This window comes from Agelaius phoeniceus, chromosome 4, assembly GCF_051311805.1.
Source record: "Agelaius phoeniceus isolate bAgePho1 chromosome 4, bAgePho1.hap1, whole genome shotgun sequence".
Lineage (NCBI taxonomy): Eukaryota > Metazoa > Chordata > Aves > Passeriformes > Icteridae > Agelaius > Agelaius phoeniceus.
Window position 1 is genome coordinate 65949962 of NC_135268.1, and position 12049 is coordinate 65962010.

Genomic DNA, 12049 nt, shown 5'->3' on the forward strand with positions numbered 1-12049 from the left:
TGAAGGGTCTCTTCCCTCTTCAGACAATAATAACCTTGTCACTATGGAAGACAGGCTAACTGGACTAGATACCTCTTACAGTTGTTAATTTGCCATTTTTAGTGTTGGACTAATAGTAGGTTAAAAAAGAAGTGGTTGTGGATGCAAATGGTGTATGTCAACAAAATCTCTACTGATACATATTTGAATTTTGGTTTATGTAATGTGGCTCCCCTAAACTAGCTCTGTTTTGTTAATATCAACAGTTTTTCATAAATTTTGCTTTCTTGAAAGCTTATCTAAAGTAACTGAGTGCAATTTTTAGTTTCTCCTTCTAAGTCAAATAGTTGGTTTGCTAAAAATTTCTGATTTTCCCAGGAGGATTATGATTCCAGAATTGCCACATTAAAAACAACTGTCAGCCCTGAAAAAGGAATTGCTGGTCAGATGGTCAGGACAGTGCATATGGATAAAATACTTGGCTGTCAAGATACCCAAATATTGAGCTGTTACCAGGATTCAGGCTTCCCAAAATGGGAATATCAAGAAAGGAGTCTTTCAGTTGAAGAAAAAACCCTGAAGGATGGGAAAAACAAAATAGTTATTCCTCTTAAAAGAAAGCAAAATGTATCTACATCTTGTTCAGAGAAAACAAGAAAATTGCATGTAAATACCTCCATGTTACATGAAAGAAGATACAGCTGTACTCCTGGACAAATAAAGTCTTCTGGAAAGTATCCTTGTGATATTAGCAGTTTAGGATGTGAAGAAAAAAGCAAACTCCTTACCACTATAGAACAGGCAGCAGCTTTTATCACTACTATGATATTTCAAGATGGTTCTTCCCAGCTCAGCTCAGAGCAGGTTAGTGAAGGAAGAGTTTTGTTTAGAGTCACTTCTGTAGAACCATTTGAATGTGCATGTGAGTGATGATCACAAACCCATGCTCATTGGCAACACTTTTGTGTATGACATACCAAAAATTACATTTTACATTACATTTTACTTTCAACTAACAAGTAAAACTTAGAGAAAATGAAACCACTAGGATTTTTGTTTCAAGGCTGAAACACTTGCATGCTCCTCTACTGTGTCAATGGTGTATGCAGTAACTGTAGTGTACATAATAGGTTTCCTATTGTAAAATACTTGGGAATTTTTCTTTATAGGATTGCACAAAATCTGTCAGAGGAAACACTATTGTAATTATGCTTAACAGGCCTCTACCTCATCAGTCAAAGGAGTTGTTGTGCTGGTGAAGAATCAGACTGATCAGCCTTGTCCTCCAGGTCACACTTCAACTGGCTGTTCTTGGAATGCTGCAAATGAAAATGATAAATTAATTTATTTAAAAACTGAACAGTCATCTCTCTGGGAACGAGAACCAGCTCACAAGAAATTTTCTTGGTGAGAGCATGAAGGAAAAAATACTCTTGTTTTACTTATGCTTTGAGCAGTAATGATGTTGGTTACCTAGCACAGGCCTGATCTTTCCGTGTCAAGCTCGTTGAATTTCATTTTGGCTGTGTTAGTTCTGTATCAAGTCTGGGCTAATGGAAACCAAATAACAATTCCTTTGGGCTCAGTATATCACTGACTGCAGCCTTTTCAGAACTAGGTTGGGATCCTGGGAGGAACTGTTTACATTCACCTGCAAATCCTTTATGAACTGTTAAAGCTGGACAGCACCAAAGAATATGCTTTGTCCAGGTTTATCTTTCCTGTATTTTATCTTCCATTTCCTGAACTGCATTTCTTAACTACTACATTTTTGTTGGACATTATTGTGATAAACACCCTTTCTGAGCTTTGTTAATACTTTCAATCTTTTTAGCACAATTTTTTAATGGCTTTTGACATTCCAGATGAAGTTTTACTAATATTCAGTAATAATACAATATAATTTTGGAAGTAAAGGCTTTATGTATCTGCTTAATACTTATACTAAATTTTAATAAAAAGCTGGACCATGTTTTAAACTTCCAGTTATTATAACCAAAGTCCATTTTTATTCCTATTAACTTGAAAATCATAACCCAAAAAGGCAAAAATGAGAACTGAATCTGATTCCTAGGTGTAATACTCTAGCATGTTAAAATTCCATCAGAATATTTTATGACTTTCAGTAATTGCTGTCTTATTGTAAACTGCCAAATTTGGATTTTTAAATTACAAAACATTAATTTCAAGATGCAGGACTTGGTTCTTAGTTCTAGTTCTACTTGAAATTGTGGCATGAAACAAGGCATGGCTTTGCTTCTCCAGCTGTAATATTGGGGTTACATGACAAGTACTTTAATAACATGTTGCCAGCTTGAATATAGGTTGTTGGGAACTGAGAATAACATAGCAGTAAAGCATGTACATGTGAACAGTAAAAATTTGATAAGCTGATTAAGAGTATTAGTATTTAGATGAAACCTATGGGTAATTATTTATTGTAAGAATTGTGCAATTGTTTAAAAATGGATCTGTAATGCATACAGCAATACCTTGTGAGCTGTGTGATTTCTAATATGTCCAAACCCTGGAGCTGTGGTCTCATACCATTAAAAATGCTTTATAAAAAATATTAGTTTTCTATATTGCCCAAAATATAACTTACTAAAAAAATGACACACATAGTTGGTAAATCTATATACTAATATATATGTAGTTGGTAATATCTATTTAAAAGATCATGAATGAGGGAATTATAGACATTTTCAAGAGGTATGGAAATACTTTACAAAGATGAAACATTTTGGATTTAAACAGCATATTAACACAGGGCAGTTTTGGCAATGTAAATAGTTTAGTAACTTTAAAATCAGTGTTTTATAATGCTACGTCAGTTTATCCTCTGTGATCTTATTTGGGTATATTGGAGCACTACAGGGATGCCAGTTGGTGTTTTGGATTAAGGTTGCACCTCAAGAGTTGAACAAGGATTTGTTTTCTTTATGTACATGTGATAAAGCATATCTGCTAGGATGTTTTAATTTCTTATAGAGCATGGCTTTGAGGGTTACTGAATTGAGAATTTAATATTCAAATGCAGTATTCTGTTCTTACAGGAATAAGGAAATGTCTTGGGTTAACTGTTTAGTATTAGGAGCTAATTAAAAAAACAAAGTAAATAGATTGACTAAATCTAGGAGCAGTATAGTGTGTGTTAATGAACTGCTTCTGTGCAGGGAAGTGTTGTTCCAAATGCTGCAGTGCAAAATTCCAATAATTTGCTTCAATGCAAAAGATTTCCTGAGGACTCTACTTCAAATTTATGGTAATGAAATCAGCTGGAAACAAGGCAAGTATTGAATCTATGATCTCATCCTGTCATCTCTGTGCTATTGGTGTTTCTGTTAAAATCACTGAGTGTAGAAATAACTAAATTTACTAAATAATGTATTACTTACTAAATTAAGTTATATATTGAAAAACAGAGCTTAGTATGATACAAAAGAACACCTTTCTTGGAGGAGGTTGTGACCTTGGCATGTCAAGCCTCATGGATTCTTCTCAGAGTAGGAATTAAATCATTGACTTAAGGATAGCTTCCAGTGGAAACAAAAGCTCTCAACACAGTCCTGACTGTGAAAAGGTCAAAGTACTTCATGTTTCATATTTCCTAGGAAAAAACTTCTTCTGCTAAAAGGAAGGGCTAAAATACATCCCAGAGATGCTCATAGTTGTCAGAATTAGGAATCACTTAAATGGCCCCATGTTCTTTTGATAGAAACAAGTAAGACTCTTTTCTGTGGATTTAAAAGCAATTGCTAACAACAAGCATAAGATGTAAATATGTCTTTTTTGTTTTGGTTTTTTTGGGGATTTTTTTGTTTATTTTTGGTTCCATATATCAAATTGTTGAGATGTTAGGGCGTGGGTTGGGCTCAATGATCTTTAAGGTCTCTTCTAACCTAGTCATTCTGTGAATTCTGTGAAATTACTGCTGAGTGAGTTACAAAAGTACATGTGACCTTTCAGGAAGGGCTGTCTCTATGGAGAATCATCAGCTTGTGTTCAGCATCTGAAAAGTTTCAGTAAATCACAGTGAGGGTCTGTACAAAATCCAGCCCTGGGAACGGGAAAGGTGGGAAAGGAAATGCTGTAATGGGACTGGCCATAGTGACAGTTAATAACTTGTACACACAGGAAGTATTTGATAGTACCTGATCCATGGGATTTGAATCTGAAGTTTCTAGTAACCAAACCAATTCTTGTTTAGGCTTTTAAACTTTGAAACTTCATGCTTCTTCACACATTATTTCTGCTAGGAAAAAAACAAGCACACAATCTCCAACAAAACAAACAAAACCCCTAAAATTCTCTTTAGAGTAGTCCTGTAGCTGTAACTGCGTTATGGACATTAAAATTTGCTTCCAGGTAACTGAGTCTGCAAGGTTGTGTAGCATGGAGTTCTCTATAAATGTCCCTGTAGGTCATGGTTTGTTTTAGTTAGGGGTTACTGAAGAGGATACTTAGGTTTATCTTTGAATATATCACAAAGCAGTCTAGTTATTGGTTTCTCCTGTTCTTTGTAGAAGTGCAGGACACATGTTGAGATTGTAGTTCAAAGGAAAGTGAAACAGCTCTGGGCTTGGCCCATCCTATCCCTCTGTGTGAGCATGGGGGTGCAGTGTAAGCACATATGATGCTAAAGAACAAAAGGTTCTGAGTTTTGGCAACAGGGCATTGTGCACCCATATGTGAATTCATATATACATTAACAGTCTTGGTCTGTTTGCTAGGAAGTAAGTCTCTCCCTGATCCCCAACAGCAATTCTGTGGATATCAGTCAAGTTAACAACAACAACAATAAGAAAACTACCAAAACAATAAGAGGAAGACTCATAAAAAAACCTTCAGCTTGAAGTTTTTCAGTTCTAAGAAATGAAAGTTTTTACAGTAAATCTAAGGAGCCAAAAGTTTACTTATATTTGAAAACTTGAGAAAATCAACCAACCAAAAAAATTCACCCCAACCTCACAAAACAACACTCTTCAAAAATGTGCAATACTACACTTCCTCCTGTGTAGTCATGTTATTGACTATGTGTTACAGCTGTGAATTCAATATTTGATATTTTTGTGGAGTAAATACTTGTCCTTATGATGTGTATGTGCAGGAAAGATGGGCAAAACTTTAGAGCTATTTTTCAGTATGGGAGGTATTTTAAATATTTTGAATAACTTGTTTTTGTAGTTGCCAATAGTGTCGTGTTAGATCCAAGGATTGCAGCATGGCTGATAAACCCCAGTGACACAGTTCCTTCCTTTGAGTGTTTAATACAGAAGTATTTTGAAAAGCCTTTTTCAAAGGGAGCAGAGAATACAGATACAGGCACTTTGAGAAATGTATCTGTAAGTAGTTTGTTTTCAATTGTTTGGGTTAAAAAGGGAAGGGAATGATAATAGAATTACTTTTGCTTAGAAGATATTGCAAAAGAAGATAGATAATGGACAGATTTTATAATGGAAAATTTTATAATGGAAAAGAATATTCTATTAATGTGATGTTGGAAATTGAAAGAAGGGGGAGAAGGGGAGGTTTTACTACATCTACCAAGATGGGAGCTTATTCTCCAGGAACAGCTGTAAAATTTTCCTTTAAAACTGTAAAGTTCAGTATCAACATGAATTAGTATAGAGTTTTATATTTTTTCTCTTTACCTTCCTGTGAAATGATTTCCAACTCTCCAAAATATCTAATGCTGTGTTTGTTCTCCAGTTCCTGTGCACTTGTAGCCTGTATTTAGTTGATTGTTATTAACAATTTTGCTAAATTTCACAGCTGGTACACACCACATCATAGGCTGAGAAACAGCAGGGAGTCAAATGTGAACCTTCAAGCATTTGTATGAATTTTAATTCTGAGTGTGAGAGAATGCATGATGAACTTTTTTTCCTTGCACTATGGAAAGATCTTCCTGTATTGTATCAAATGTCCTCTGTATTTCTACTGAAATGTATTTCCTGAATGTTATAAAATACTTGTATCTGTTTTGGGCTATGGGGATCTACTGTGGACACATTAGCTTTCAGAGGTTGTTTGAAGGATAAGATGATGTAGAAGAACCTAAATAATGGGATTTTTTCTGCCATTCACTTTTCAGAGGCCTTGCTCATTCAGACCAAGTATTGTACAATGATTGCAGGACTTGTAGGACACAAATCTGCAGATGCCAAGTGGGTTTGGAGCATAGGCAGGGGTTGGTTGTACTGGCACTTACCCATCAGTGTAGACATTTCTGAGAAAAGCAGAGGCAGTTTACTTGAAAGCATTGGCTGTAAACTGCACTTGTTCAGAAGCTACTTCATGAATTAAGTTATTAGTGTAGGAATAGACAAGCAAATAGACAGAAGTTACCTATGGTTCTTTTATGTGTGATGGCCTTGCTGTGAGTCAGCACCCTTAATCTTGTCTCTTCCCTTAGCTTGACTCAGTCTTTTGTTCTTCAGATGTCCCATCTGTTGTTAGTTATTTTTCAACTTTGTTATCCTGATTTCCAGCTCTGAGTTAAATATTGAAATTTTATTTCCTTCCTGTCCTACTTCAGGTCTAGTTTGTTTCCTTGCCACAGCCATCTCCAGTGACTTGTTCTCTCAATTCCCAGTTAATGTCTCCTTGTGACATCCTGTGACTATTCCCCTCCCGCCATTCCTTATTCCTTAATTTGTCACCTGCACTCTCACACTTCCGTTTTGGCTTCTCTCTCTTTGCTCAGTGAGTTCCAGTTCTTCCTGTGTCTCCTGGTTCTTTGCCAGGTTTATCTCTTCAATCTTCTTGCTCTGTTTTTACTGGTAGATTCCCAACAGTTGTCTATACTGCCAGAGGGATCTGTGGTAAGTGATAAATCATCTTGTGCCTCACTGCTTCAGTGGAGCTCCCTGTCTTGTGCTAGTCTTGTCCACCCACCACAGCACTTGGAATGACTGCTGGTTTATTCTGTAGCCCACAGCTCACCCACACACCTCTAGCACAAGGATGTGCTGCTTGCTGCTTGTCTGTGTATTTGGTGCTGTGCCAAAGTGCTCATGGTCCACACTCCCTGAAACATTTGCTGGAACAGGTGCTAAACATTCTGCTGGTCTTGTCATCGCTGCATTTACTGCTGAGGAATTTTGGTGTCAGTTGAAGCCTGTCACTGGCCTCTCTTCCACCTCCAGGAAGGGATCAAGCAAGCTGTCTGTATTTCACAGACAGCTCGTTTGTTCCAGAACAAGTTGGTATGGACAAGGTTTCTTGGAGACAAAATGGTGACTTTTCACTGCAGTATGGACTAGACTGTTTTAGAGCAAGGATCATCACCAGTGGATCTGCATATCTCAGTTTTGAAGAGAGCCCCTGCATCTTACCTTCCAGGCCTGTTGTTTCTCAGTCTTTATTAAGTTTATTTTTAATGGTCATGTTACTGCAGCTAACAATCTTTCTCAGTATTTGTATACATTTCAAATGGTACTCTAGCCAATTGAAGGAGGTAACCTGGTGTTGTGTGGAACACCTCTGGAACAGAAAGGAGGGAAATGAACAGTTCTGGCACAAGAGTGGCAGTACTTATATGAGAAAAAGAATGAAAGGAATTTTTCCTCATTTTAAAAGTAGTAAGGGAACTCTGACTTCAGTGTCAAAGGCAGTTTATCAATATTATATTTCTCTGTATTGATGCAAAATGTAAATACAGGAACAGGCAAAATCTGGAATGTTCATAATCTAGTGCTGTGTTCATAGTCTAGGGCTGTGATTTGGGTTTGACAGAGATCTAACAATGTTTCTGAAATGTTAACAGAAGGTAGACAGAAAAGTGTGTTTTCACAATTTATACCTTTTGAAAAGATATATTGCTAAAAATATTTAGAGTATTGTTAGCAATAAAGTTATTGATTTGTTTTTATTTATTTATATCAGTATCAAAACTTAGGTGTGAACTTGGAGAAACTCTATAATGTAATGATGGACCTTGCTCATGGCTTAAAGGTAAGAAAAAAAGAATTTGCTCAGGAATAACTATGTAAGTATTGAATTAAAGAGAGTTAATGATGTATTTCTCATTCAAATTAGAATAATAGAATGCTTCAGTCCTTAGTGGTTTACATTGGCAGTCAACATTTAAAATAAATTGCCCATCAAATTTGCCATTTTTTCTAGAAGAAGATGGTGTCAAGGTTAATCTTTAGGAGAAACTTTTCCTCTGCTACATTTAACTAAATGAAGATTCTGAGAGCAGGAAAGGTTCAGAATATTGAGTTTTCTTTTAGTATTTGATATCTATATATTACTGTCTAAAAAGTGTTAAAAGAGGCAGAACGTTTAGCTATTTTTTTCTATGTATTCCTTGCTTATGAAAACTCTCAGCATATCTTTTGTTCTAGGTTGTGTTAACCAAGCACTGGTCACATGCTGGGTGGGACAGGCTGCCCAGGGAGGTGGCTGATGGCCCAGCCTGTCAGTGTTTGAGAGGCAATTGGACAGTGCCCTTATCATGTACTTTAAATTTCAGTCAGCCCTAAATTGACCAGGCAATGTGACTAGATAGTCATTGTAGGTCTCTTCCAAGTGAACTATTTTATTCTATTTTACCCCTTATTGCAGTCCAGAATGCTTCTCAAGAAATCTGTTGGGGTGTGTGAAAAGTAGATTTCCAGGTATAGAATCCAGGGATAGAATTTAGGGATGCACCCAGGTTCTGGGAGAAGAGGCATCACAGTTTCCCTGGGATTGTTTTTGGGGTTGCTGGTAGCAGGTGTAGGGCTCAAACCACGAGGAGATGGAGCCATGTTAATGTGGGTATCAGCAGTGTGGTGAGCAGTCCATGAAGGGAGGCAGCAGGGAAACACCAAAGGCCCAGGAACACTGAAGCTGAGCCCACAAGAGGTTTTAGACAAGTCAGGTTGCTTCAGTGATTAGAAAAACATCAGACTTTCTGTTCTCTGAAAGTAGTTTGGGGACATGACCCTTTCAACTCTTATTTTCTCCCTAATGAAAACAAAATTATGAATTATGAATGGTTGCCTAATCGTTCAAGTGAACAAAAGAAAAAGGGTAACTGTGTGTCCTTTTATCATGAAGCTTGCTTTAAAAATAAACTGTTTAGGAAAAAAATGTATATGTATTTCTTTACTAGCATTCTTATACAAAATAGTTACTACTGCAAAATTCCTATTCCACATAAAGAGAAGTGACAGCATTTAGAAACTATAATTTACACTAAGTAGTATTTCATGCCACTGACACGTGTTGTCATGTAAAAAGTGAAATACTGCTCACTGGGAAATACTGAAAAATGTATTTATAACTTACTTTACAGGCTCAAGGTTTGTGGAACTTATTTTGCACATTAGAGCTTCCACTTATCAAAATTCTGGCAGGTATGAAAAGTTCAGTTCAAAATATGAATCTTCACTATTTTCACACAGCTGCTGACTATGCTCAAGTGGAATGTAATTCCTCTGAATATGAAATGTTATCTTAGCCTCGTAACAGCTGTGTGAGATTGAGTTTCCATTTTATAGTCTAAGAAAAATATAAGATTGAAATTGTGAATTATAAATGTTCTTAACCTAAAATTGTATTTACAGTGATGGAAACACACAAAATATATGTGAACAAACAAGAACTGAAAAAAACATCAGAGATTCTAGGGGTAAATTTTGTATTAATTTTTTTTTCTTGAAAATTATATAGCATCATCTTTGTGCTTTTACTGAGAATAACTGATTAAAAAGAGAAGGAACTTTTGTCACTTTTTATGTAACAGTGTGATGTTTTTAGTATATCATTATAAAGGATTATATTTACATTTTAGGATACTTCCCTATTTATTTGCACAAGTAAAAGACACATTTGAGTCATCAGCCTTACCCCAGAACTGAAATTGCATTGCAAAATGCACAGGTCCTTTTGGGTTATGTGTTGTAGAGTAAAAATGACAATGACTCTTTCTAAACCTACGGTTTTCAGTACCCATCTTCCTGAGAAGTGATAGACTCCTCTTCCTCTTTTGATGAACAATACACTCTTTAAATGAGTGTTCTTTGATAAAAATAGCTGCAAGAGGATCCTATTTTGGAACATAAAATTTGACTAGATAATCATACTGGTCTGACAGATGACTAATTTATCGGAATAATTTGTATAGCTGTGTTTCTCACAGATCTCTATAGGCTTCAGTAACCTGAATTCTTTAACCACAAATGTTGGTACTTCTTACTACAATAAATCCCCTTCCCTGATCACAAAGCAATATAAATTAAGGAGTGTATAAGCAATCTACTCAACCAAATGTTGATAGCCAGCAATGATTACACAATATCAAGTACTCCATTTTTAAATAAAGGTCCAATATTCTCATTAACCTTGGAAGCAGCAGATATTGAAGAAAATAATAGTGCAAGCAGAATAATTTTGCTGTTGTAATTTATAGCTGCGGCTCAAAGAGCTTGAACAGGAAGCTCATGAGGCTGCTGGAGAACGATTCCTTCTGACCAGCAGCTGTCAGCTCCGAGAGGTATCATTTGTTCTGCTATTTCTACTTAAGGTGTATGTTCTAGAGATTTATTGATACAGGAGAACTGTAAAGCATATATATCCTTACCACTTCTGACTTATTCTATATTAATTATTTTCTGGTTTTAATGAAGGACATATCAGTTTTTTGATAAATATGGCAATGTTGAATAATCCGTATTTGAATGTATGTACATGAATTATGCTTTTTTTTTTAGTAGTGTCAGTGCTTCAATAGCTCAAAAATAAAGATTTTCAATTCTGTGTTGGTTCTCTTTGCTACAGTATGCTCTATTTACCTTGTAACCTGTTTTCTGTTTAAGTTCAAGCACCCAATAATTTTCCTTTCTATTTCAACACTTGAAACACTGAAAGATTTATTGTCTTTTTCTTACCTTAGGTACTATTTGATAAGTTAAAGCTGCATACGCTGTGTGAGAAACTTCACAGAACTGAAATACAACAGCTCGTATCCACCTCAGAAGTTGTGGTGAGACAGGGGAGGGTTTTAAAATCAGCTGTATGATTTAGCAAAACTTTTAAGTTATATTCCTGTGAAATCATGATTTTTCTAGATTTTTTCTAATGATTGTGCTTTATTTTTGTATTGTACTATTTGTGCTACAGTTATTGTGCCAGAAAAGAGACTTGCACTGCATGGTGGGGAAAAACAAACCAGCTACTGAAGGTCTCACTTGAGCCTCCTTTTCTCCAGGCTAAACATCCCCAGCTCCTTCAGTTGTTCCTTATCAGACTTGTGCTCCAGACCCTTTTCCAGCTCAGCTGTGCTTCTCTGGACTTGCTCCAGCACCTCAATGTCCTTTTTGAAATGAAGGGTCCAAAACAGAGCACAATACTCACTGCTGAGTACAGGGTGACAGTCACTGCCCTGGCCCTGCTGGCCACAGCACTGCTGATCCAGGCCAGCTGCCATTGGCCTTCTTGGCCACCTGGGCACACCTGGCTCATGTTCAGCCACTCTCACCCAGCACCCCCAGGTCCTTTTCCACGGGGCCCTTTCCAGGCCCTCTGCCCCAGCCTGTGGCACTGCAGGGGTTGTTGTGACCCAGGGGCAGGACCCAGCACTTGGCCTTGTTGAACCTCAGAGCCTTGGGCCCACTGATCCAGCCTGTCCAGATCCCTCTGCTGAGCCTTCCTGCCCTCCAGCAGATCAGCTCTTCCACCCAATTTGGTGTCATCTGCAAACTGACTGAGGGTGCTTTGATCCTGTTGTCAGATCATTAAAAAATCATTTTGTGAAGATAATAATAGCAATGGAGAGTCTTCTCAGAAGAGAAAAAGCCTCTGTGCAGCTGCACCTGTTTCTGATTTGGTGCCACGATTGAATTGCTCTAGTTTATATAGGAATTACAGTAAAGTGCACAACTCATTACTGAACATGAACATCTTTGGGGAAGGTAGAAGGATAATATTTATTCTTAATATATTTCTTAAGAAGGAAATTCCACTTTTCAGTCAAGTGTCTGAACTACCAAATATGATCTCCAGTAACCTCAACAGTATAACCATAAAACCCACACAGTACTCAAGGAGAAGGAGGTTTCATAGATCAGACATGTAA

General features: G+C 36.8%; 1 protein-coding gene across 1 annotated transcript in view; it reads left to right on the forward strand.

Moving 5' to 3' along the window:
• POLN (DNA polymerase nu) overlaps positions 1 to 12049 on the forward strand; it is a 90287-nt gene that overhangs the window by 7109 nt on the left and 71129 nt on the right. Inside the window, exons 3-11 of the mRNA XM_054633648.2 lie at positions 358 to 843; positions 1199 to 1386; positions 3156 to 3268; positions 5167 to 5324; positions 7870 to 7938; positions 9269 to 9329; positions 9540 to 9604; positions 10385 to 10468; positions 10868 to 10957. Coding sequence (XP_054489623.2) covers positions 358 to 843; positions 1199 to 1386; positions 3156 to 3268; positions 5167 to 5324; positions 7870 to 7938; positions 9269 to 9329; positions 9540 to 9604; positions 10385 to 10468; positions 10868 to 10957 — 1314 coding nt within the window. The remainder of the gene's footprint in view (positions 1 to 357; positions 844 to 1198; positions 1387 to 3155; positions 3269 to 5166; positions 5325 to 7869; positions 7939 to 9268; positions 9330 to 9539; positions 9605 to 10384; positions 10469 to 10867; positions 10958 to 12049) is intronic.